This window comes from Ambystoma mexicanum, chromosome 4p, assembly GCF_040938575.1.
Source record: "Ambystoma mexicanum isolate Mex_15411 chromosome 4p, UKY_AmexF1_1, whole genome shotgun sequence".
In the NCBI taxonomy this organism is placed as follows: Eukaryota; Metazoa; Chordata; class Amphibia; order Caudata; family Ambystomatidae; genus Ambystoma; species Ambystoma mexicanum.
In genome coordinates this window covers 910271331-910296460 of record NC_090927.1, presented here as the reverse complement: position 1 = coordinate 910296460, position 25130 = coordinate 910271331, and the positions used below count along the sequence as shown (strand labels likewise).

Here is a 25130-nt window from a genome sequence, read left to right as displayed (position 1 = left end):
AGTGTGCATGTTGTATGGTTGTATATTGAATTAATGTGCATGCATGGAGCAGGCCTCTGAGTGGGAGAAGAGGGACTACATTGGTGCAGTGACAGCCTGAAGGATAGGTTTTTTCTTTAGGGCATATGTTCAGAAATGGTACTGATATAATTGGTGTAGGCAGCATTTTCATGTTTTCTTACAGAAGGAATAGAATCTTTACTGGTATTGTGGGCGAAACCAACACAATGAGTGTTCCTATGTGGTGCTGGGCTTCATTGGTGCAGGTAGAAAGAACATATTTATTACTCTGCTATGGCACTTTTTTTCCTTGCACTATGTGCAAAGCCAACATGAAGAGTGTTTTACTTGGCCACACTGGCCTGTGTTGGTGTGACCAGTATGGACATGTTTTCTGAAATGACATTGCATTTTTACTGGCATTATGGGAAAAGCCAGCATGATGCATGCTCTTATGAGGTGGCTGTCATTGGTGCATGCAGCATGTACATGTTTTCTTGTTTTGGGCATATCATTTTTAGTGGTATTAAGTGTACTTTTTGGACGAGTACTGGCGTATACTGGTGCAACCATTATGAACATGCATTGGTAAAGCCAGCATAAACCTGTTTCTTTTTTTTTTACAATGGCAGAATTCTGGCATATATTGTGCACAAAGGCATCATGAAAATGCATTGGACAATCCTTGTAAAATGCTGCTTTACACTGTTGGTTACTTGAAATGCATTTGTTACTACACAAAAACAATTATAAACTGTGTGGCTCTTCACCCAATTGTAAACAGAATGTGTGCTGTAGGATGCTCCAATTTAACTCATTATTTTAAAAATGTTCTCAGGCGGTTGAACTCCACTTTATTGGTTCAGGCTCCCGTGCTATGCATGGTCGCTCAAGCATTTTCATGGGGGATTGTTTATGCCCCTCCAATTAAAAGGTTTGATCACTGACACTGAAAATTGCTAGATGACGTTCAGCCTGCAGGGATCAAAATCAAATCCCAGCATGCCCAGCTCAGCCTTTCATCCGCCTGTGGTTGTAATGGAATACAAGCGAATTGGAGAATATTAATAGCACCTATTACTAAAATGCTTAGAAGCATGAGGATTCCGCATGAAGAGTTATATAAAACGTGACATAAGTAGTAGTCGTACTTACAGACATATTGGATTGAGATTGTACATATGCATGCATTCACTAGAAGCCTAGCGATGCCCCGATCACATGCAATTATAAGAATGAGGTCTACCCATATGCATGCATTCACTAGAAGCCTAGCGATGCCCCGATCACATGCAATTATAAGAATGAGGTCTACCCATAACAATTATATAGATCTGTGCTGGAAGAAACTACTAAAGTCCTCCTTCAATACTGACCGATTAAAAGGTACTGATTCAAAAATGAGAGAACTGTCCTTGGCACATGTACTAATTTATAACCGGAAAATGACCCTATTCATGGCCAACAAAGATCACAAATATAAGCAGAAACAATAAGCGCCAGAAAAAAACACTGAAGGCAACCTCTCCATTAGTAGCTTGTCAGTCCAGCTGTATTTCATCGACCTACATGCCATTGCAAGCTTTGGAAATTCATAAAAGTCAGATCCCATTACCATCTGGTTGGTACTGTTATCCCTAGGCAAGTCATGCATCCTTGATACAAACTCTAACATTGTATCCCATTTAAAGGCAGTTGCTGGGGAAGAAGGTTAATGCGATTCAAAGGCAGTCAGGTTTTAATAGACACAAGTTCAATTATAATATAAGTATTATCTGTACGGTGCCTAGAGATTTCTATACATGTATAAGAATTCCGAAAACAAACATGGAAAAACAAAGTGTTGTCCTTAGAAAGAATTGTTCCTGGGCATGGGAAAGGGGCAGATGATACACAGTGCCTGATTCACAGAACGTTTTCCTATGGGATTACACCATCAATGATGCTTCTGTGAATCAGGCCCACAGCACATTAGGAAATACATAAGCGCCATATTCACAAAGGTAACATGCCTTTTTGGCCTTTAGGTAGATCACTCGTGCAACAAATGTACCCCCACAAACACACACATCCCCAAAACTAATTTATTCATATACTCCTACCACAGAAGTGGGTACAAAGAGCACATGTCACCATGACAGGCCTTAAAGTCCCTGTCATAGGGAATTGTGCAAAAAAAAGAAAAAAAACATGTGTACCCATGACAATGGGGAAGAACGTGGTTCTCAGCGTTGCTGAGCCAGGTGAGAGCAATTTCACGAAAGGGTCGGAAATGGAATGAGAATCCCGAATACCTGTTAACCAAGGTCAGTTAGAAAGGAACAATTTCAGCCACGCCATTCCCCGGCCCGTGATGCCAGAGAGCATTTATGAGGATGACATGATTGACAGTGTCAAAGGCAGAGGAAAGATCAAGAAGGATCAGAATGGAGGGAGAGTTAGAATTATGATTAGAGAGCAAGTCTTCACGGGTGTTCAAGAGAGCATTTTCCGTGCCTCTGGATGCTCTGAAGCCAGACTGGTGGTCGTGGAGGGAGCCAGTAGATTCAGTGTGGAGGATCAGTAGGGGGATGACCAGCTCCTCCAGGAGTTTGCCCAGGATGGGGTGGAGAGAGGAGATGTTGTCCTTAATAGTTCTGGAAGAGCAGGGGAGCACCTATTTGGAGGAGACTTTTACAGAGCGGACTACTCTAGAGACCTCATCCGGTGCAATGGGAGAGAAGGAGAGTGTGGGCGGGGGCATGATGAGGGCCAAGGGATGCAAGAGAGGAAGGAGGGTGGGGAGGGGAGTAGAGGACAGTGAGGACAGGATGTTATGAGTTTTGGAGAAGTTGGAGGCCAGTGCAGTGCAGTGGGCCTGGGAGGGAAGAGGAGAAGAGGAAGTTCCTTGCAGATTTTGAATAGTTCAGCTGTATTATTGGTAGCCCCAGAAATGCAGGCTCAGACATGAGCCCTCTTCTTAGAGCAGATGGAGAGTCGATATTGCCTTTGGAGAAGGCGGCAGGCCAGTTTGTCAGAGGATGTGCCGGAGGCCTGCCAGCTCCGCTCAGCAGCTTTGCACTTGCACTTCAGAGCGGCCAAGTCAGAGTCATACCAAGAGTTGCATTTGGAGGCAGGCTTCATGCGGATCCTCATCACAGGGGAAAGGATGTCCAGAGTGTTGGAGATGGAGAAGTAGAGGTTAGCAAGTGCTGAGTCGGTATGAGAGTCAAAAGCAGGAGTAGGAGGCACAATGAAGGTTGCAGCAAATGCAGCGACTGATACATGCTTCATCGGTCGAATGGCGGAGAAGGATACTGGCAGTGCGGGCAGAGGCATCACCAGGGTACCAGGTAGCTCCAGATGGGAGGAGAGAGTGGTCAGTGAGTCTCTCCTACTTGCCATTGCTGCACCTGAGTGATGTGACCCATCACCTAATTCACCCACCCACTGCCTCCAGCTCCTTACTTGATTAGGGTGGGGGCGGAGGCCCCCTGTCAACTCCACCCACCTCCTGGCCCAGGCTGCACCTGACAGACGTGACCTGGCATGTGAAATCACCTGTTCCCTCCCCCACACCTTAACTTGTTAGTGAGGGGGTGGCCATCCTCTGCCCGGGCTGCCCTTTAATGGCATTAGACTTCACTGGGCCGCACCTGGCAGATGCAAACCAGCATTTTCTAAGCCTTGCCCTCCCTCCTCTTAAATGGTTCCTGGGAACTAAACCATTCCCAGCAACCACTGCAGGCAGATTGCTTTTTTTTCTGTTTTTTAAGGGGCATAATAGCTTTACTAATAGCTGCGCTCGGGCCTTTAACTTGGTCTTCAGGGCCCATAACACCTGTTACGGCCCTCGAGCGAGGTCTATAAAGATTAAGCAAAGTAAATAACATTACATTCAATAATATTGTGAGATATTGAACATATCTGTAAAAACAAAGAGATTGCTAAGGCCCATACTTCAAGTTAATATGGGAGGTGTTAAATACAGGATCATGAAAGTAATTTTTACATTGCTAATACTGGCTCAAATGTAATGACTCTCAATATGGACTTGAGGTTTGAAAAGAAATTAAGTAAATTCAACTACATTACAAAACCTAATCTAATATGTATCCCTAGATGCAAGCGCTAATCAACAAAATAAGTCAATTACATCGTGGATTGAATTGAATTGTGGATTCAAATTTAAACAGTTTGGGCCTCACCAAGAGTTGGGCGGTATCCCAGCAGTATTACCCTAATAGCGCTACTGCACCTCTGTCCGGCGCAATTTGAGCCGGATCACTAGTTGCAGGGGTGGGTGGTAAATCCCCATTCCCCATTGGGACCATACGTTGGGGAGTGCTATTACCGTACTAGCCCCAAAAATGGACAAAAAAAAACGGTCCGAAAATTGTCATTTTTACCTCCAGCAAAAAGCTGGAAGTGAAAATGACCATTTTCTGCCCAACTCGTGATTTGGCTAGCCCTTAAATGCAGAGGTGATAGCAGTACCACTGCATTTAAGGGCTCAGGCCAAACTTGTGATGAGACCCTTGGTATTGTCATTAAAGAAATGAAAGGATCTCAACAACAAAGTTAAAGTGTGTTAGTAAAGAGTGTCATGTGCCCCTCATCCCGAAAGAATGTGCATGTTTTGCCCTTTTTGACATCATTACAAACCTATAGAGAAAACATAACATATATAAGTGTTTTTGTAGACTTGACTCAACATTTAAATTATGAGGGACAACACGGGTTATACAAGGACACTATGCTGAAACAAATGTTGCCAATGTATCCAAATTCTATTTTTTTTTGACTGTTTCAAAATGTTGGGGTCTGAAATAGGCCCGTTTACACCTTTTTCAAACATATATTTTTTAGAGACACCATGATGTATTTTTTTTAGGTTAGCCTTTCAACTTTCCCTGTGCTGGTCAAACACTGAGTTTAGTGTGGTACCAAGTTTTCAGCACAGTGTCGATATACATCCTGTGTTGCCCCTTGTACTTCTTTGGCCACGATAAGTGACACCAGCGAAGCACAGAGGAAACCTAGAAGAATCAGTCAAGCAAACACATGCAAACCCAGCAATCAAGCCTTCAGATCATTCAAGAACTTCCCAGTGGAGGCTCTCACGGTAGACCTTGCCAAACTCCACTTCACATGGGCTGATCTACCTCTGACAAACCAGGACTGCAACTCACTTCTCCAAGAACTCAACACCACACTCACAACCAACATCAACCGCCATTCCCCAGTGAAACAACACACCCTCAAGCATAAACCTTCTGCACCCTGCTACACTCAAGAACACAACGTCTGCAAACAACACATCAGAAAACAAAATAAGACTTGGCAAAAATCTTGCAGTGCATCCGAGCTCACCCTGCTCAAGGAACTCTGTGCTACATGCAGACGACTGATCAGCACTGCCAAGGCCAAATACTACCAAAACACCATAGCCAAGGCCAAAAATGAAAGCAAAGCCTTCTTCAAACCATCAAGCACTGCATCCACCATCTGCCCGAACCACCCATATAGCACTCCATCAAAAAATCCATTGCTATCAATTCTTTCTTCATCAACAAGATCAGCATGATCCACCAACAAATAGACACCAATGCTACAGCTGACAGCAAACTAAACATCCCATCTCTCAAAACCACAACTACCTGACAACTTTCAAGACACTCACTATGGAAGACCTCGCTGCCACCCTAGCATCCCTCAAGACAATATTGCATGCATCCTCCCTGCCTCTGTACTCAAGACCCCTCTGACTGAAGCACTCCTTCTTTACCTGACAATCGTCAACAGCCCTAACACAAGACACAAATCCTGATGTTTGTCTAGAAACCAACATTGAACCTTGATGACCTTAGCAACTCTTGCCCCATCAACCACCTTCCCTTCCAAGGTAAGATCCTTTAGAAAGCAGCAGCCACACAACTCCTCCAAAACACTGAAGCCAACAACCTCCTTCAGTCCTACCAATCTGGCTTCAGATCCAGATGCAGCACAGAAATGGCTATCATCAATGTGATCAAAAATGCCCTTACAATCCTTGATGATGGCCATCCTTGCCCCCTTCTTCTCCTTCACCTCTAAGGAGCATTCCACACAGTAGACCACCAGACACTAACCGAAAATCTGAAATGCTGCATGGGGATGGCCAAGATTGTCCTCAGCTAGTTCAAATCGTACCTTGCTAATTGTCACCAGTTTGTAGTGATGGATTCCTCCACATTGCCACTTCTACCCCTCACCTGTGGAGTCCCGCATGGATCCATCCTCTCCCCTATGTTCCTCAATCTTTACATGTAAGCACTTGGATCCCTCCTCACTCCACACAACATCGACATCCACCAATATATAGATAACACACAGTTCTACCTCATGATATCCTCCATCAAAGACATCTACATGCTCAAGGCCTGACCCAGTCGTGGATGTCCAGTGCTTATTTGAAGCTCAACCCTGCCAATACTGAATTCCTACTGCTGACCAACAACAGGAACACCCGGACATCCAGGCCTGGCTCTCTGCTATGCACCTTAAGGGCTTCATACCCCAGCGGGCCACTTGCGCCAAATGTCTTGGGTTCAAAATTGACAGACTATTTTCCTTCAGGAAGCACATAGCTTGCACAAATGGCTTGGTACCAACTTTCCCTCCTGCAGAAAATAAAGCCCATCATCAAAATAAATCATCAGATCTGCTGTCCAAGCCATGGTCCTCACTCACCTGGATGGTGGCAATGCCATTTTGGAAGGCCTTCCAGTGACTACCCTTGCACCCCTGGGATGTGTCCTGCATGCTGCAGTACAACTCATCCAAGGACTCTGCAAATTCAACCACACCACCCTTATCCTGATAGAACTGCATTGGCTCCTTCTGCAAGCTTGTGTCATCTTCATGTCCTGCTTCATCATCTACAAGGGTGCCACCCTGAAGTCCCTAAGCTACCTCACTGAGAACTCAGCATCTCTGGGGGCCTGCAATCCACCAGAATGAAGGACATGTGCAGACTTGAACTCCGCCGGTGCAGGAAGGAAAGATCCAGAAGACAAGCCTGTCTCTGTCTCTCCTTTTCAAGGAATACCTCTGCCCTGCCACCTAGGTCCACACAACCTCCACTCCCCACTCTACCTGAGACCGGGTGATTTGATCCCCACTGTTTCTTGCCGTGGTTGCCTGTAGATCCATTGCTGATAAATGGCCTGCCTGCCCTGTTTTTATATCCTGACACCCTTGTGTCCCTGCTTCCCTAACCACGTTCTTTCACCTAAGATTGTAAAATGTGTTGTTTCTTCATAAAGCTAGGTACACGCTCAATAACCCTAGGAATAATAATAATAATCCTTGCAGGAAGATTTTAATTGCTATACTTGTCATCTTTTTGATCCAGGCTGTAGATCAGGTTTTTATTGTTCTTATTTAACTGCCCATAGAAGCCATGGACTTTATGAGAGAGATTTTAACCCTCTCCACATATCCAGAGGTCAGCCTGTAAACCTCACATTTCTTAGGGCTTTCCAATTAACAGCATCACAATTGTAAGTATGATTTTAAGTTTTATTGGACCACAATGACACACTGTGTTGATTGGTGCTGGGAAGCTACTCAAATACGTTATTGCTAATATTCGGAAATGTACATTGTTTGACTAATTTGTTTTTAATGCTCATATAATATCTGTACAAGAAAATGAATATACATAAATGTAAACCAAGAGATTGAGAAGATTATTCATATGTTCTATTCATGAGTATAAAAGACACTATAATGCAACAATATATCGCAAGTGGAAACACTTGCTGGGTTAGTGTTAAAACTGTGTAGGAAAGATATTGATAGCATCTAATGTTTATCATAAATACATGGGTAATAAGCATTGCTACATAGATTGCCCCAGAAGGTAGACCCACGCCAATATTGCTGTCAATTAAGCCTGTCAAGTACTCAGGAGTAGTTGATTCTCTTGCACTAAAGCGCAGAAATCCAATTTTCTCCAGATCCTTGCTTCTGGCACAGCACTGTTCTCTGCTGCAAAACCTGCCCCAGGTGGGCATTAATCCACCTTTGGGTAGAGGTTAGGTTCTGCCATGCAGGGTATGATGTAAACCAAGACATTTGCTGGGAACATTTTGCAGTGTGCAATTGAATTCTTTCAAAATATATTTTGCGTTGAACAATTAACGATTATTTTGTTTTGAATGTCTTTGCTCCTCTGTTACTGTATTTTAATAACAAATCAAGTGAATACCAGATAAAAGTGGCACAATATTTATAATGGCAGAGCAGGCAAATCATTGTTTAGGAAAGCAATTTACAAACAGCATGAGGCAGAAGTGAGGCCTTTCACTCAGTCAACCTCTATCTTGTGCTTTCTGCTTAAAGATAATAGAACAAATGCATTTTTGAAGGCACCAAGCTTTAGTGGCTGCAGTTAAAACAGGTGAATCCTATCATGCATTCTGAAAGATTCAATAATGTGCCATTGATTTTCAATTATGCTCGAAGAGAAAGTGTCAAAGCCAACAATTTTGAATGGACATTTGTTAAATGCATCTTTTAGAAAAGTCAATCGGAGATTTTCCATTTGTTTGTGCATTTATATAGCGCTATGAACCCTTAGGTATCTGAGCACTGCTTATTTCCCACAGTGTGTGGTGCTCATTTATTGATCTCGGAAGGATGAAAGGCTGAGTTTGGCCCTGGCAGGATTCGAACCTGCATCAGCAGGCTCTGCACGGATGTCAAAGCGAACGTTCTACTCGCTGTGCTATCTGACCAGCATTGTGAAATGCATCCCTGTCAAAGTAAATAGGAATGACGCATTTGTGGGAGCAGGCCTATGGGGCTTGGTTTGGAGTTAGAGCTATAAAATGTATATGCATATAACGCACATTATGACAACTATATTAAAATAAAATATTTAATGATTATTTGCCTTTACCAACTTGCCAAAAAAGCCAAACTCCCAAAATGGATACATTAATAGTAGCAGGTAAATTGCCCTTCCCTGCTAGGTTTAACCAAATTCAATTGGACTATTCTTTAACCATACAAACTCATAAGGTTTCATAGTTAACACACATCTATAGTTTAGATATTTGTGTAGGTAATAACCTATTAGTAAGGCAGCGATACATAACATTTTAAGGCAAAAATGTGTGTTTTTTCAATTCTTTACCTTCTCTCTCAGTTTCCTCTCTTTCCATTCTTGCACTGTGGTTAGGTAGTTCACTGCGGCGTATTCCAGCACAGAAAGGAATACAAACACAAAACTGACCCAGAGGTAAATGTCCACAGCTTTGATGTAAGAGACACGTGGCATCGAGGCGTTCACACCCGTGATGATCGTAGACATGGTCAGTACTGTAGTTATTCCTGTGTATGGGGAAGGCAAAATATACATTGATACAATCATGTACAACATATTGTGTTAAGCATGTCAAAACACACAAGCCACCATGTGAAAAATACATCCATTTTCAGAGAGACCTGAACAGACTTTTCCTGTCCACCCACACAATCAGCTTGGATTTTAAAGATGGCCGAAAAGTTGCCTCCAGGACTGAGGTAACCTAAGACTACCTAGTCACTAGAACCTGACCATGCATTTGGCCATCTGCCTGCCTCCTGAATGCTTGCTCACGTGTATGGCTTGTATGGCAGACTATGGCCAGAGGTCGATGGAGGAGACTCCTGAGTTCTGCCGAGGAAGGCTTGGTCTCGCTGCAATAGGCAGATGCGGCCTCACTTTGTTGATGTGGGGCTGAACCAAAGGGTCTGTTAATATCCCAGCCTTATTGCACTAGAGAGGAAGCATAGAATGAGGAAGGTGATGGTGTCCACTTCCTCTGACCTGGAACACTCCTCACCTGAAACAGATACAGCATGGGTAGCAAAGTGCACTCAAACCCTCACCAATGTCACATAATAACTGCCTGGGTGGACAGGAAGGGCCTCTTATTGACAAATGTGTCCAGGTTCCGCAAACACACATTTTTTGTTAACTGTGACGGTGTTCCTTTAAACTCACCCTCAAATGAGCTTTATTTGACCACTTTGTGTTTTTCTTTGAAATTGCTCAAAGCTAGAAATAGGCAATTCAGGGGATGAAAATCATTGCCCTAGAAAGACATCAAATGTCCAGATCATGTCCAAAAGGCTGGCAAGGATGAAAAATGGCTCAGTAGCACGGCACTTTCCATCGTAAAGGGCAGAATGTATGTGAGTAGAGTCAATCACTTTTCAGGTCAGTAATGCTACAAAATCCTTCAGTCTACAGTACTTTCATTTACCTGCCAGGACCATCTCGGCAAGGCTGTCAGGGTTGGGCCAGTGCCAGTCACAAGTCTGAGAACCAAAAGTTTTGACTGATTCTTCCTCAGGCCTTCTACATTGTTTGCAGGATTGTCAGTCAGTTATCAATTTGACCAATTAAACTATCCATGGTTTGAAAGAAAAATATTAATAGCGTAATGCACATTTTACTTCAACTTTTAACCAAACAGAATTAAGTGGAGAATTTAACTTGAGGGTTTAATTCCACTTTAAAAATCAAACCCTGTGAAAATTGACTTCTTGGAAGACACATTGTTAGTGTTACAACTCGAATGCTTTTGGCTAGCTGCAACCTTGGCTGCAAAGTATACTTCAAGCCTGAAAGCCTCAAAGTAGACCAACAGAGCTTCTCCCCCAAGATTAAAAATAGGTTGGATGCAACGCCAATTGCAGTTACCTGCAGAACCACTGTGCTGCAGCTGGCAGCAGCCTCCGACTGCTTTTTGTTTTGAATCGGTCACCTCTGTGTATGAGCAGCAGCCCATGGGGAGTGATAACCCAGGTGTACGCTCTACAAACTGCCACCTGCTATGAGGAGCATGGCACGGAGTGTGAAGACGAGTGCAGTGACCTCCAATTTATATCAGCAGTCAGAAGTGATTTCACTCCTCTGGTGAGTAAGACTCTAAATAAAATCTTTGCATTCATCTTTGAGAAGGTTTACCTGTATAATGGCATGCAATCTACGAAGCATAACAGCAAACCCCTCGAGGACTTGGGCCCACTAGTGAAGCACAAGCAGTCTAGCTGCCACGGCTGCTATAACCAAATATGACAACATCACAAGTTACTTTTTCTAAAACATACTCAACCACCGCTCCAAGCTCCAAAAGTTGTACCCGAATTCACTTTTCCTATGGGCCTGAAATACGCTGCTCCTTGTTCTCTGCCGCCTGGGGTTCCGGATAGTGCCCCAGATAAGATGTCTATTTCTTTGGACCACAACTTTCTGGATGTATCCTTCCTGAACTTATGTTCTGGTCTACTTCTGGAAAGTGATATGGGAGAAGCAGTTGGGAAAATGCACTGCAGTGTGTGTGCAGAGGAGCGACCCTTCCGGTCCCATAGACCACGAGGATATCAGTTTATTTGTATCTCCGATTACTATTCACTCAACTAGTACATAGCACAATATTATGACAGCAGCATTAACAATGGCCCTGCAGTCATTGCAATCTCTTTATGATCAATTAAGAGACAAATTGCCTCACCAGGGGTTGGGCGTTCTGGTAAAAATGCAGTGGTAATGCTATTACCGTTGCATTACCGCTCCGCCCAATCCCCCGAGTTTGGTGGAAACTCCTACGACTCACCTCCAGCTCTGAGCTGGAGGGCAATTTGTTGACTTTCCATCCATTTTTGGTGCAATTACTGTGGCGGAAGTACCAATGGACTAAAATAAAAAATGGGGACTTACACCACCAGCACAACTTGGGATCTGGCACTAATAGCGCCGGACCAAGTTGCGGTAATGGTAAATACGTTCGGCGGTATCTCGGCAGATTTACCACCGGGATACCGCCCAACTCCTGATGAGGCCCAAAGTCATCAATACTTCCACCTTAGCAGGAATCTCATAAAGAATGGACAAACTTCTTGCTGCATCAGTTGTTCCACCTGTGTCTTCTATTGAGATTTTGCCTTCTCCTCAAATCCCCTCATTAGCGATAACAGCGGAAGATCTGGAGAAACGCTTGAGTCAGACTCCCAATCTATCTGGGCTTGTGGCGTCAGCTCCAGATTCAAGAGGTAATGTACGTAAGCCAAAAAACAAAAATATCTTCCAAAATCAAAAAATGGCTCTTCCCCAAAGTTCCTAAGCTCGTTGCAATCGTCTGAGCACAGTTCATCTACTGTCATATAAGAGGGGCAAGGGAAAGTGATAATCTCAAGCCAAGAGATTCACCATGAACTCTTTGAGGTGGGGACAAGATAAAACAGGCGTCAAACATCAAATTAAAATTAAGGCAGTCCTAGTGATGTCAAGTCAAATAAAAAAGGCATATACTAAGAAACCTATTGCCAAACCTTACAACTATTACAAAAAGGGGTGTGGTATAATTTTCAAGAAAAGAAAGAAGTGTTCTAAAACAATAAGTCAGGATGCGGTGGCTTGGGACTCCCTGCCACACCTTTTTAGCACAGGCTTAAATTTGGAGCTTGGAGCAGGGTATGGTCTTGGGCTTCACCAGCACGAGACAGCCGTCCCAAGGTTAGTTCTCAAGACGTTGATGGCCAAGTCTCGTTTTCTTAGAAAGTCTCTTGCCTTCGGGTCTGAAGTGTTCAAACAATAGAACAAAAAGTTCCTTTACCAAATGAAAGTTTGTTTCCAAAACTCAATATGGGTGAAAGTTTCATCCCTGGGCCCCCCTCTTCTGGGCGGACCCCTTTTGTATCGTACTCTCACAATTTCTGCTAGGGTGACAACTTCACCCTTGGGTCCCCCTCTTCTGGTCTGACCCCTTTTTAATAGTATTGCTCTGTTACAATTCAAAGGTTCATGGGATTCACTTCCCTCTTTTCCATTCAGCAGGTGGGATTTGTTTCCCTTACTTTAGCCAACTTGCGGATCAAAGTCTTTTGATTGTACAGGGCTTTTTCTCGACCCTCACGCATGACCACGTTGCTTCCTTTGGTGGCCTCCTATGGCCTTCTGGTTTCTGTAGTTTCTCAATATGGGGCTCGACCAGAGTCTCTTTATTTGACACCCACATGGTGTTGTTTTCCCTCTCTAAATGATTTCACCTTCACATGTTCAACAGTTAATTCAAATTTCCTAACTTCTATTTCAAAAGTTGCCCCTTTGCGATTATTACTCAACACAACCTGGCTATTATCGGCCTTCCTTCGATTCACCGATAGTGGTTAACTACTGGGCTCCTGGTTTCTGTGGAGTGAAGGTCGGTACCACAGGGTCGGGAGCTTCCCTCGCTCTGCCTTATCAACATAGGCTGGCCTTGCGTACTGTTGACATCTGCAGCAGGACACTTGTGCTATTGTTCTTTAATTCTCCTCCACAAAGGTTCTGCAGGTCTGGGACAAAAATGGCAAGGTCACTTCTCTCCTTGCCACCCTCTCGCTTCCTGCCACCTTCCTCCTTCTCTTGAACTGCCGCGTTGTAGCAGTCTCGATGTGCTATCTGCCGTGTTCGCCTCTCTCGTACTGTGCTCTCTGGCTCCATCTTTTATCCCTTTCGGCAAGAGAAAGGGCCGTCAGGTGTGTGTAATTTTAATCAATTGCCTGACGTTGCCAGACCCTGGTATTGGGACATGTCAGGTAAATGGCTCATGTGTTAGCCCACTATCCATTGTGTTGTGCGAACGTGTTTGAGGTTGAAAAGGGGGTGGGGGAGTGCAGTGGCATTGGAATGGCCTATGAGAGAGGATGGGAAAAGGTGTTAAATGAAGGGAGATACCGCGTCCCACCCGTCGGTGTCCCACTCCCACTCCTTGAGGACCCCCCATCCAGGTGATTCTCCCTCATTGCCCCCCACCCCCAGGAACTCGATCCAATAGTGATGGCTTTGTCCTGGCCACCTGGATGACAGATCCCTCGGGGACCAGCTAGGGAGACAGCTTCAGTTTTGTCTTAGGTGTCAGGCCTCCCATTTGGTGACAAATGTAACGCCTGGTGAGGAGATAGTGCAGCCGAGGTCGTAATTTGACCATGCTTACCAGAGGACAATGCCGGGGAATGGGTTTTGGTTCATAGTCAAGTTCTGGTAAACTCTCATAAACGCATATAGCGCACACTTACGTCGGTACAGTACTACCAGTGGGGTAGATACATTCTGTTTAGTAGAAAATTGAGAGAAGAGAACCTTGGGATCCTAAATGTATACACACCCATACCACTCATCCCAGAACTCCTAGAGGAGATTCAGTCCTTGATAGTACAAACATCACATGACCTCTGGATTCTGGCGAAACAAATACTGAATGCTAAATACATAGGGGGTGGGGATAAGGGGATAAAAGGTGTGGGGGTGGTTCAGGGTGGGGCCAGAAGCATGGGTAAATGGGAGGTTTGGGGGGAACCGTCCCCTCAAATTAAAAACAATCAGTATTTTTTCCCCAGTTAAACTGCATTAGTTATTTCTCAATTCGTTAATATCACATGGAACTGTCAGGGACCACACCCACATCTGGGGTAGGAACTTATCCAAGCAAACCAAACTAAGCTATCGGCCTGGAAGATGTCTAGGGAGCTTAGCACCCACAGGAGAGGGAGATTTTCATTTCACTCGGGAGTGCACGCCTCTATGTCCAGGCTTGACCTTTTTTTTGTCCCACAGGAAGATGCTCCCATGGTTAGTTGGGCTAGATACTTGCCCCGTGGAATATCCGATCACTCCCTGCTACTAATTGACATTTTGAAAGGAGACACCAGTACAGTGGAAGCTAAATAGCTACTGTCTGGGCTTTCTGGACATACTTGTAGTGGTGTTTTGAGTATGCAGTGTGGTGACATCACTATTGGAGGTGGAATGTGTGGAATGTGCTTCCACAGGGTTCTGTAAAGGACCGTTAGAGAGTGGGAGTTGAGAGTGCTGGATGGGTGTAGGGAATCCTGGTGTCTCTTCGTTTCTGTCATCGTGTTCCCTACCATCGCATGTGTTCCTGAGCTATAAAGGACTGGACATTAAAGAACATTGCTTACCTTGCATGGTGTGCAACCCACATTACTTCATTGGCAACAAGGATGGGATGGTAGGTGGACAAGCTGCAACCTCCATGCTGCTGGGGGGGGGTGCAGCTGGTGAAGGAAGCGCCCCCAGCGACATTCCCCACACCCAGGATCGTACCTGTTGGCCCGCAGCAGTGTCATCCGTGTGAACCTGGCCTGGCGTTCAGTGCGTGCACCGAGGGTGCGATTCCAGCTCTTTGTCCCAGTGACGTTTGCGTGTGTGGCCACGCTACCGGAGGAGTTTCGCAGGCAGCAGCTAGTTGTCCTGCCGAGCTGTGCTCCGATGATCTGTGCCCCTGTTGTGTTCCCAGGCTGGGGCCGACATGGAGGAGGATATGCGCAAGGAACGTGCAGTGTACCATTCGGGGGCGAGGTTGCCGAAAAGCCTTCGTTTCAGGCTCATGTCATCTGCATGTCCCTTAAGGCAGGTGGTCCAGAGCTGGAAGGAGAGTTGAGGAGGGTGCTCACTGCGTCCCGGCCGGGGATGCAGACAGGAACAGAACCTTTGGTTTCCATCGGTCCGGTGCGACGGCGGGGCAACATCAATCAGTGCGGCAACAGTCCATGGGTGCCCCAATGCTGGCCTCAAGAAAGGCGGCCACAGGAGGGAGCATGGTCTGAATGCAAGAACGGGCCCGCAGGGGAGACTGTTGGCTGTTTCCCGCAGGATGTAAGGGGTCTCAGTCCAGGAGAAGTGCTCACATCGGCGTTCTCTGATGCACTGGTGACATCAGGGCCCAGCGCAGGACTGCGACGCAGTCACGTGGTCGGTGGTTGGTGCACCTGTGGGTCGTGCCCCACCCAAGGCGTTATTGAAGTTGCCATGCACCTTGCCAAGAAGGTGTCGTCGGAGGTCAACAGTAAGGGCGACGAGTGCTGGAAAAGTGACAGAAGAATGGAATTTGTCAGCGTAGGTGCTGTAGGAGATCTGATAACTGCGGAGAGCTGTGAGAAGAAAAGGGGGTGGCCTGAATACTGCGAGGAATATCACAAGAGGACGGAGGAATGTGGGATGTATTGACCCACTAGACTCTGCCCTGCGACATCACTGTGTGCTGCTTTCACCAGAACCAACAAAATGGCTGCAAAAAGCCCTGTGCGCACTAAAACCTCTGAAGAATTGCGCTGGGAAACCGGAAAAATTGGATGCCAATCTACTTTGCCTGTGTCAGTGGTAGAACAGGAGACCACACTGCCAAAACCTGTCATTGGGCTGCCCACAGAGAGAAATGGAACTACCTGAAAAGGCAGTGCTTCATTGCCAGGAAAACCAAAGGTGCTCTGAAATCATTTTTTCCTTGACTGTTGAAAGTGCAAAATAATGATTCCCAAACATCAGAAAAGATCCAACATCCTTGCTGGGTGTTAACCATCACCTTATTTAAGGAATCTCCATAAGCAAACAATGTCAGGAGAAGTAGATTTCCTCACAAGAATATCTACATTAAAAAAGGTGCTTGCCTGGGAAAATCTGTGTTCAGGGACATGACTACAGAAATTGTGGTCTTGTAGCAGTTGTGATGATGCTAGAAATATGAAACTTCACAGGATTATGCCCAGTTATGTATAAAAATGGGGACGAATCTGACATTGGGTACCCGACCAAAAGCGCGAAAAACTGTCAAATTTGAAGCAAAGCTCTCACTGAGATGGACTCGGATGAATACTTGCTCCATTACATCTGTGATGTAAATATGTTATTGCTAGCAAGTTGGTAATATTGTAAATATGCTTAATATGAAAAATAGATTTACTGTGCAGAAAGGGGAGGTTCTCCCTGGATTGTAAAATACAACATTATCATGACACCAGATTTTCTTCTCAAATCAGGAGAGAGGACTGTCCCTAACCAATAGGATTCGTAGAGGGTGTGCCTAGTATAATTCAGCCTACCCACCCCTTTGGGAAATACATAAATAGAGACAGTTTAGGACGTAGACAGACACAGATTCACCCATCAACTGATTGCTGGCGGAGCACTTTGCAAGAGACATCCATATCCAAGACTCCAGACTCCTGACCATAGAATTTTGAAAGCAGAAAGGCCACTTCCAAAGCTGAACCCTTCTCAGCTTGGCCTTTTAAAATCCTAAAACCAGATTTTACCCCAGACCTCTAAGGGGCACAACAAAAATAACAGCCTGGCTGAGCTGTGCTGCTTTCTTGCTCCAAACTATTGCCAGAAATCCAGAGATCCAACCCAGTAGAGCAGAGTTGTAACCAGATATCTGCGAACCAGAACCAACCCGTCAGATCCAGTCCAATTACGCCGTGCAGTGTCTAGAGTGCCGTGCTGATTGCAGAGCCAGAGTGCATTGAGTCCAGTCTGGGTGCTAGCAGAATTCCAGTCCAAAAAATATCCCTGACCAGATCTCTGACGGGTCCATTCCAAACAGTGGTAGTGAGTATCCTTAGCTAGATTGTCGCTAGCAAATATCTTATTAATAAGTAATCCTATCCAAACCCACTGTCTTAGATCCAGAACTGCATTGTAGAAAATCTTTTGTCTTACCTGAATCTTTCTCTCATCCCTATAGACCTTTTATAAAAGTAGTGTTAAAATCATCTTTGCGCTAATATATTTGCTGAAGAAAGACAAGCGTCTCGGCAGGTAGAAATCATCCAGAGGTGTCGCTTCATAGTCTCTTTAGTGTAAAGAAAACTTGTTTGTAATGTTCAAAAGCGCATCTTTCATTTGCAAATTTTGACTCTTTCAGAGAAAAACCGACCTCTACAAAAACCTTCATAACTTCCGTACCGTGTATGCTAGAAACGTAATCCTTCCCGCGTGCAGAAGCGTTTGCCGCAAATTTTTCGTTTGGCGCAATTTCATCATGTGTAAAACAGCGGTTCTTTGCATCCGACCTCAGACTTAAGTGTTCAATTTGCTAGTTATTCAATAATCAATGCTAGTGTTTATCTGATACTATACCAAGCGGCTTCCACTAGTTTTGAATCCAATTTAGTGAATTAAATCAATTTTCAGTGTTTTAACCATTCATTCAAAGCCACATTCAAAAGCATTTGACCCGTTTGCAATCATTCCTGTTTCTTTCTGAGTTTGCTGGGGGAAATTGGGATTGAAACTGTATTTGTTGAGTCTGTATTCTGGAAACCTGTTTTCTTTCCTTCCATCTCTTTATATTACATATTGGGGGGATTGAGTAGTGTGCAGGGGGAAAGAGCAATTGACTGAACCCACCCAAAGTTTTATTCTATGCTGCATTATTTTTCCTATCCATACTCCTTCTGATTAAAGAGATTGTTGATTGTAACCTCACCCCATCGGTGTATAAATATTAAATAGTGTGATATATATGTATTGTGAAATCCATAAAATAAATCTTTTAACTTTTCAAAACAGCCTGCTTCCTGGTTCAGTGAGACCAGGGGGGATTCAAAGAGAGGGGCGTTATATAAAGGTACATCATTCAGAAATAAAAGAACTTATAGACAAAAATATATAAATAAGGGTTCCAGCTGTGTATCACATGCTAGGCATTGACTTAGGTGGAGTGCCAGGTTGAAATCACTTACAGGAACCCCCTGTTTGGCAAGGAGTTGGCAGTGTGTACGAATTTTTGGATGCTGTCTTGGGGTACTTTCATGAACCAGGTGATCCTGGGTAGAGTACATGAGGGAGGTAAGTGTCAATGGGCCTTGTGTATGTTTGTGGCCCACGTTTAAGGGTTGAGGATGTGTCCCTGGGTTGGTGATAAGTGGGTGATGTTGTTTGAGGCCGTTGTCCGTACTGCCTGGTGTGTTTTGTTGTGGCCTCTGTTCCCTCATAGGTCCCTGTCAATGATTGTAATGTTTAAGTGCTGGCAGCAGGGTTTCTTTTAAGTTTAAATGGGGTTGGCAGTCCTATAGTATTTTACTGGCATTTGGAAACGCGGTGGGGGTTTTGACGTTTCCGAGGGTGTTTGAAGAAGAATTTCGGAAATGTACAGACTTTGCACTCATCTTTGAACATGGGGGTGCAGCGAAGGGGTTTTGGGACATGTTGGCCGGGCGGAACATGAACCCTTTACAAGGGTTTTGGTTTGATCGCTTTGGCACCCATCTGTTAACATGAGGTTGTGACGCATCAGTGATGTTGGACATTTTGCTGTTTTTTGGGGTTTTTTTCTTCCACGATCAGACGCAAGGATATGAACATTTTGGATTCTGAGAAGTGGAGTTCCTGTGATTGCGAGAAATGTTGATGAAATGTCATTATATGTTACAGTATTGACAATGTTCCAGTGTGAATGTAGTGCACAACAGTTGTTTCCGATTGCAGAGTTGCGCATGGGTTATGTCTCCAGGTTCGTGTAGTAAGCAGTGGTGTGCTTGGGGCCAGTTTATTGGCGTGTGTGTGTTGTTCTCCAGGTTCCTGGAGTGAGCAGTGGTGATGCTCGGAGTCAGTCACTGGCATATGTGCTGTTCTCCAGTGTTGTGGAGCGAGCAGGGGTTATGCTCAACACGTGTTGTTCGCTGAGTGGTGGTTAAGCTTCATCTAGGTGCAGGTGTTGTGCGCTGAGTGATGGTTAGGCTCCATTTAGGTGCAGGTGTTGTGCGCTGAGTGGTGGTTAACGTCCATCTAGGTGCGTAGGGGTTTTGTTCCTACTCTTGGTGTGTTGGTTCTGAGTAGGCTTGTTTGTTCCCCAGCCTATTTACTTTCTATGTATTGAAGGTGGGTTGTATTGGTGGAATAGGTGTGATATGCGCTGAATGGTGGTTAAGCTCCATCTAGGTGCAGGTGTTGTGCGCTGAGTGATGGTTAAGCTCCATCTAGGTGCGTAGTGGTTTTGTTAGTGGTTTTGTTCCTACTCTTGGTGTGTTGATTCTGAGTAGGCTTGTATTCCCCAGTCTATTTCCTTTTTATATATTGAAGGTGGGTGGTATTGGTGGAATAGGTGTTCTAGGTGTGCAAAATGCCAGGAGTGTCATAAGGTCAGGTGAAGAAGTTAGTGTTGTTTGGTGTTGTTTGACAGTGAGTGGCAGTGGATGTTATGTGTGGCATTGAAGTTCATATGTGGTTCCCTTACCGGTCTGTAGCGCAATGTTGTCGCTCATAGTTGAGCTGGTCCGTGCTCGGATGTGGCAGATATGAGGTTCTGGGGTGGAAGCCCGGAGTGGCTGGAGTGAGGGCTATTGATGGTCTGGGTTGTTAGTGTAGTGAGCATTATTGTAATGTTCAAGGACGCTTGGGTGTGGCAGGCCTGAGGTCCTGAGGTGGAAGCTCGGGACAGGTGGTAGTGCTTGTTTTGTTGTTTTTGGTTCTCGGTGGTTGCCGGTTGGGGACAGTTGTAGTAGTTTGTGATGTCCTTTTTTCCAAGTCGGTGAATGTTGGTGCGTATGGTGTGAGTGGGTGAACTGTGGTTGGAGTGTTTGCCCAGGGCGGTTGTATGGGTGTGGTGATTATCTAGGGATGCTGGCATTTTGGGTGGTCCGGTTGTCCTGTGAAGGAGTTTCCTTATGTTTGTGGTGCTTGGTTTTTCTTCACAGAGTAGGCCGCTTTGTGGTGGAGATTCAGCACACGTGTTTGTGCATCGTGGTGAAAGCTGTGCTGGTCACAGTTTCTCGCTGTTCTCAGTTTCTTCCTTGTTTGTGGTGTTTTTCCAAGGAAGGGAGATGTGTAGTGGTGTCTTGAGTATGGAGTGTGGTGACATCACTATTGGAGGTGGAATGTGTGGAATGTGCTTCCACTGGGTTCTATAAAGGACCGTTAGAGAGTGGGAACTGAGATTGCTAGATGGGTGTGGGGAATCCCGGTGTCTCTTCCTTTCTGTCTTTGTGTTCCCTACCATCCTGTGTGTTCCTGAGCTATACAGGACTGGACATTAAAGAACATTACTTACCTTACTTTATGTGCGACCCATGGTACTTTAATACCCAATGGCCTTACAGTCAATACAGACAAATACTTTACTGTCAATGAATTGTCAGTGGCGAGCCCAGTGTTGCTATGGGACGGGTACACAGCTACAATCAGAGGGCAGGCCACTTCACTGTTGGCAGCATGCCACAAGCTACAGGCACAAGCCTTAGCAGATAAGGAGGGGGGGTGGAAAGGATCTAGGTGGAATTCCTCAGCAATGGCTCAGAAGATACCCATAGGCTCTTGCTCAAGACTAGAGAGGAGAATCGAACAGCAGCCCGGGGCAATGCGAAACAGGCTAACTGGGATAAGCGTAACCGGATGTATGAGATGGGCGACAAACCTGGGAAGCTGCTGGCATGGTTTCAAAGGCGGGACAAGACTTCCCGCTTTGTGAATGAGATAATTGATAAGCCTGGGAACAGAACCTCAGAGAATGGGGAGATAGCAGAGTCCTTTGTGGATTTCTATGAATCAATGTATAAGGTGCTGCACGCCCCGGGAATACCTGGGGATGCAGACCTGTTTGGCGATCTTCCATTACACCAGTTATCTAAACAGGAGAGCACTCAGCTACACCTTGACCTGCGGGTGGAGGAGGTGATGGAAGCAATAAAGAATCTCCAACCCAGGAAATCACTGGGGCCTAATGGGCTCCCGCTGGAGTTATAGAGAAAATTAACCAACTTCTAATCATGAAACCCATGCTGAACTTCTTTTCTGGATCTAGAGACATGGGAGAGCTGCCCCAGACCTATGACTTGCAACAATAACAGTGATACCCAAGAAAGTAAACCCCCACCCCATGAGTTCACCTCCTATAAGCCCAGCTCACTTATTAATGGGGAAACGAAAGTCCTGGCCAAAATATTGGCTAAACGACTCCTTGCGGTTATGCCCAAACTGATAAATACCGACCAGTGTGGGTTTTACCAGACACATCCACGGGGATGAATATCTGACACTTACACATGGCTATCGAGAGATCGCAGAATATCCAGGTCCACTGGCAGTGCTCTTGGGTTGACTTTGAAAAGGCATTTGATTCTGTTGTTTAGGGCTTTCTCTGGGAGGTAATGGTGAGGATGGGAGGGATTTATGAAATGGATCAAGCAGCTTCATCAGGCCAGACAGCTGAAGTCCGGGTGAATGGGGAGAACATTCCCCTTCAATCATGGGAGGATACAGGGTTGCCCTCTCTTTCGCCACTCTTGTTCACACTCACCATTGAGCCTTTGGTCGGTAAGGTTAAGATCCGACCAGACATGGAAGGGCTTCTTGTGGCCAACTGGAATCGAGGACAAAGTGGCATTGCAGGCTGATGATCTCCTGATTTTCGGGGGGGGATTCTGGTGGTCTTGGGCCCCAATGGAACTGGTATCTGAGAATTTTGTGGAAGGAATGGCCTAAAGGTCAACTCGCAGAAATAAACATTGCTCCCAATGCAGAGGGGCGATGGGGCACACACGCAGGCAAAAGGCTTAAATACTTGGGAATACAGGTGTATATTGACAGGACACACTTCATTAGGCAGAACATACAGCCAGTCACAGATCGATTCAATAACGATATCAAACACTGGAAATCCATCCCAATTTCACTGATGGGATGTGTGGCATTGTTCAAGATGCAGATGCTGCCCCGATACACATATGTTCTCCAGAACCCCCTTTCCCCTGTACCCAAGATACCCAAGGATGAATTTGACAGGGTGGGTGCCATTCTTAGGGATCTTCAGTGGGAGGAGGGTACCCAGCCACATATTGCACGCACAACACTATAGTGCTCTGTATGGGAGTGGAGCATTGCTTTTCCCTGGGTCAGACATTACTACTGGACGATCCAATTAGTGGCAGCAAACGAGTGGCTACCTCACATATGTTTGGAATAGAGGCGTTGCTAAGGGGGGGGCAAAGGGGGCTATAGCCCCGGGTCTTTTAGTTGTAGCCCCGGATAGAAGCTCAGAGGCTACAAGCAAAAAGATAGCTAGCCCCGAGTCCTCACAGTCCCAACATTAGCCTAGCCCCGGATCTGTTCCAGACCTAGCAACACCCCTGGTTTGCAATGTGTGTGGATGAGAAGGGTGTCTCCCCTGCATGGGGGCAGAGGCAAGTTATGTTGCCTACCCTGACATAACTGGTAATCAAAATCTGGAGAAAGGTCATTAAAAATATGGGGTGTGATGAGAAAAGCAAACTTCTACAACCACTGTGGCACAACAAAGCACTTACCAAACTCAATAACATTGCACTGCTTGAGACACAGGACGGAGAAAAGAATCAGGGGGCTCTGGGACATGGTGAGGGATGGGGTGTTCATTTTATTCCAATATCTATAAACTGAATATGAGCTACCCTGCACTGAACAGTTCCTTTATATAGAACTCACCCACGCCCTGACTAAACAGATCCCAAACCTTCGTGAAGTCCCTCCGCATTCCCCATTGGAAGTAAATATGCTCCCTCAGTTCTCTCGGAAAGTCACCTCAGCTCTTTGTAAAACTGTATCCTTGTTCACTTCCGGCAATCTGATGGTCTAAGGGCTGAGTAGGAAATTAAGAGATAAGATCTTTGGAGGCTGAAGAATGGGTTGAGGCACAGATGCCTGCTTGTGAGGTGGCAACATCATCCAGGCTTAGGCTGGTACAATTAAAGCTTCTACACAGAAAATATTACTCATTCACACTCTTATTCAAATCAGGTAGAGCATGAGACCCAATATGTTTATGCTGTAAAAAATGCAGAGGCCACCTTCTTTCACATATTATGGAAATACCCCCAGATATGTAGATTTTGGCATAGGGTCCTGTAAAGGCTGGCTAAGGTGGTGGGTGAGGAGGTGGAGGGTGACTCAAAGGTGGGTATTTTGGGAGTGTGGGGCGAAACTTCCTCTACCCAATGTGAGTAGCTGTACAGTTATGAGGCTGGCAAAGTAAATATTGCAATGTTGTGGCGGTCCTCGGAAACGCTCAAAATCAGCAAGTGGGTATCAAACACAGATGTCAGTATGATAATAGAAGAACGCATCTACAACTCACAGGGCTGCCCACAAAATTGTCATAAAGTGTGGGTCAAATGAAGGGAATGGGGAATGTGGTGAGTACATAGCGCAGTGACTGTGGGTAATGGGGAAGTACTGACCGCTGTAAATGTTGACCACTAACATGTTGGAGCGGGGGTGGCTTTGCGATGTAACGTGTTGTTAACGTTTCATTTAATTTTGTTTTACAAAATTACAAAATGCCAGTAAAATGTTGTATAGAAAAAAAAGTTCTGGTAAACTTTCAAGTTAATTATGGGTTGCCCACTTCAAGGACACATGCGGGAAAGTGAAATTCTTCCAATCTGTTTGAGCGTTGAATCATAGAGTGATATTTTAATTAATTTATAGATGGTTGTGTATAGAGGTATTGTGGGAGGAGGAGTTGTATCTGTTGAATAGATCCCAGATTTGAGTGATTATGAATTAAATTGCAAGGTTATGCTTGAGTCAGTTTTCAGATATTGAGCAGGTAGAGTTTTGTTCACCTAGAATTGATTTAGTTGCACTACATATTAACTCTCATTTAATCTTCTCTACAATAAATGGATGCCTTTCTGTCAAGAGGATACGATTTTTATAGACCCATATCTATATCCTGTGATAAGGAGGGGGGCGCTGTGGAGTCAGGGCATTTAAGCCTGCCATGAAGACCATCTTTGACTATTAAGTGCCAAAACGGAAATGGTGGTAATCGTGCCGTCTCTATAATGTCACAAAATGTTAAATCTAAAGTGTCAGCACCTAATTGGTCATGGTTGCCATATGTGTAGCCGAGCGCCAGGATGAACCCCACCCTGTTAGATAATTTGAGCTGAAAGGCTTATCTTTTGACTCTGGAAATTGTCGGCGATAGGAATGCCTTTGGGTCTTCTGTCTCATTCCCATGCATTCTCAGTTTTGATTTCATGCTAGTATAAGACACTTGGGTTCTAGAGAATGCAATGCTGGATGGCTTCTTGGTGTTTTCTAAGCTTGCTCATAAAGGAGTGTTCGGCTGCTCCTTCGGTGGATTACTGAATGCAATTTCTACTATACTGCAATTGACAGCTGAGGTAATTACAACTAAAATGGATTCACTCTTAGCTATGAGCCAAATAAGTCATGTCACCTCCATGGTCAACACCGTTCTTCTTATTCATTTATATTGAAACCCGCCAAAAGTTATTTTGGGTGATTTAATTAGGGATCTTTGTGATCTTTTAGAAGACTGGTTTATCGC

General features: G+C 45.0%; 1 protein-coding gene across 1 annotated transcript in view; it reads right to left on the bottom strand.

Annotated features, from left to right (window-relative positions):
- Positions 1–25130, bottom strand: part of GABRR2 (gamma-aminobutyric acid type A receptor subunit rho2) — a 633724-nt gene that overhangs the window by 24275 nt on the left and 584319 nt on the right. Inside the window, exon 8 of the mRNA XM_069606506.1 lies at positions 9164–9360. Within this exon, the coding sequence (XP_069462607.1) occupies positions 9164–9360 (197 nt within the window). The remainder of the gene's footprint in view (positions 1–9163; positions 9361–25130) is intronic.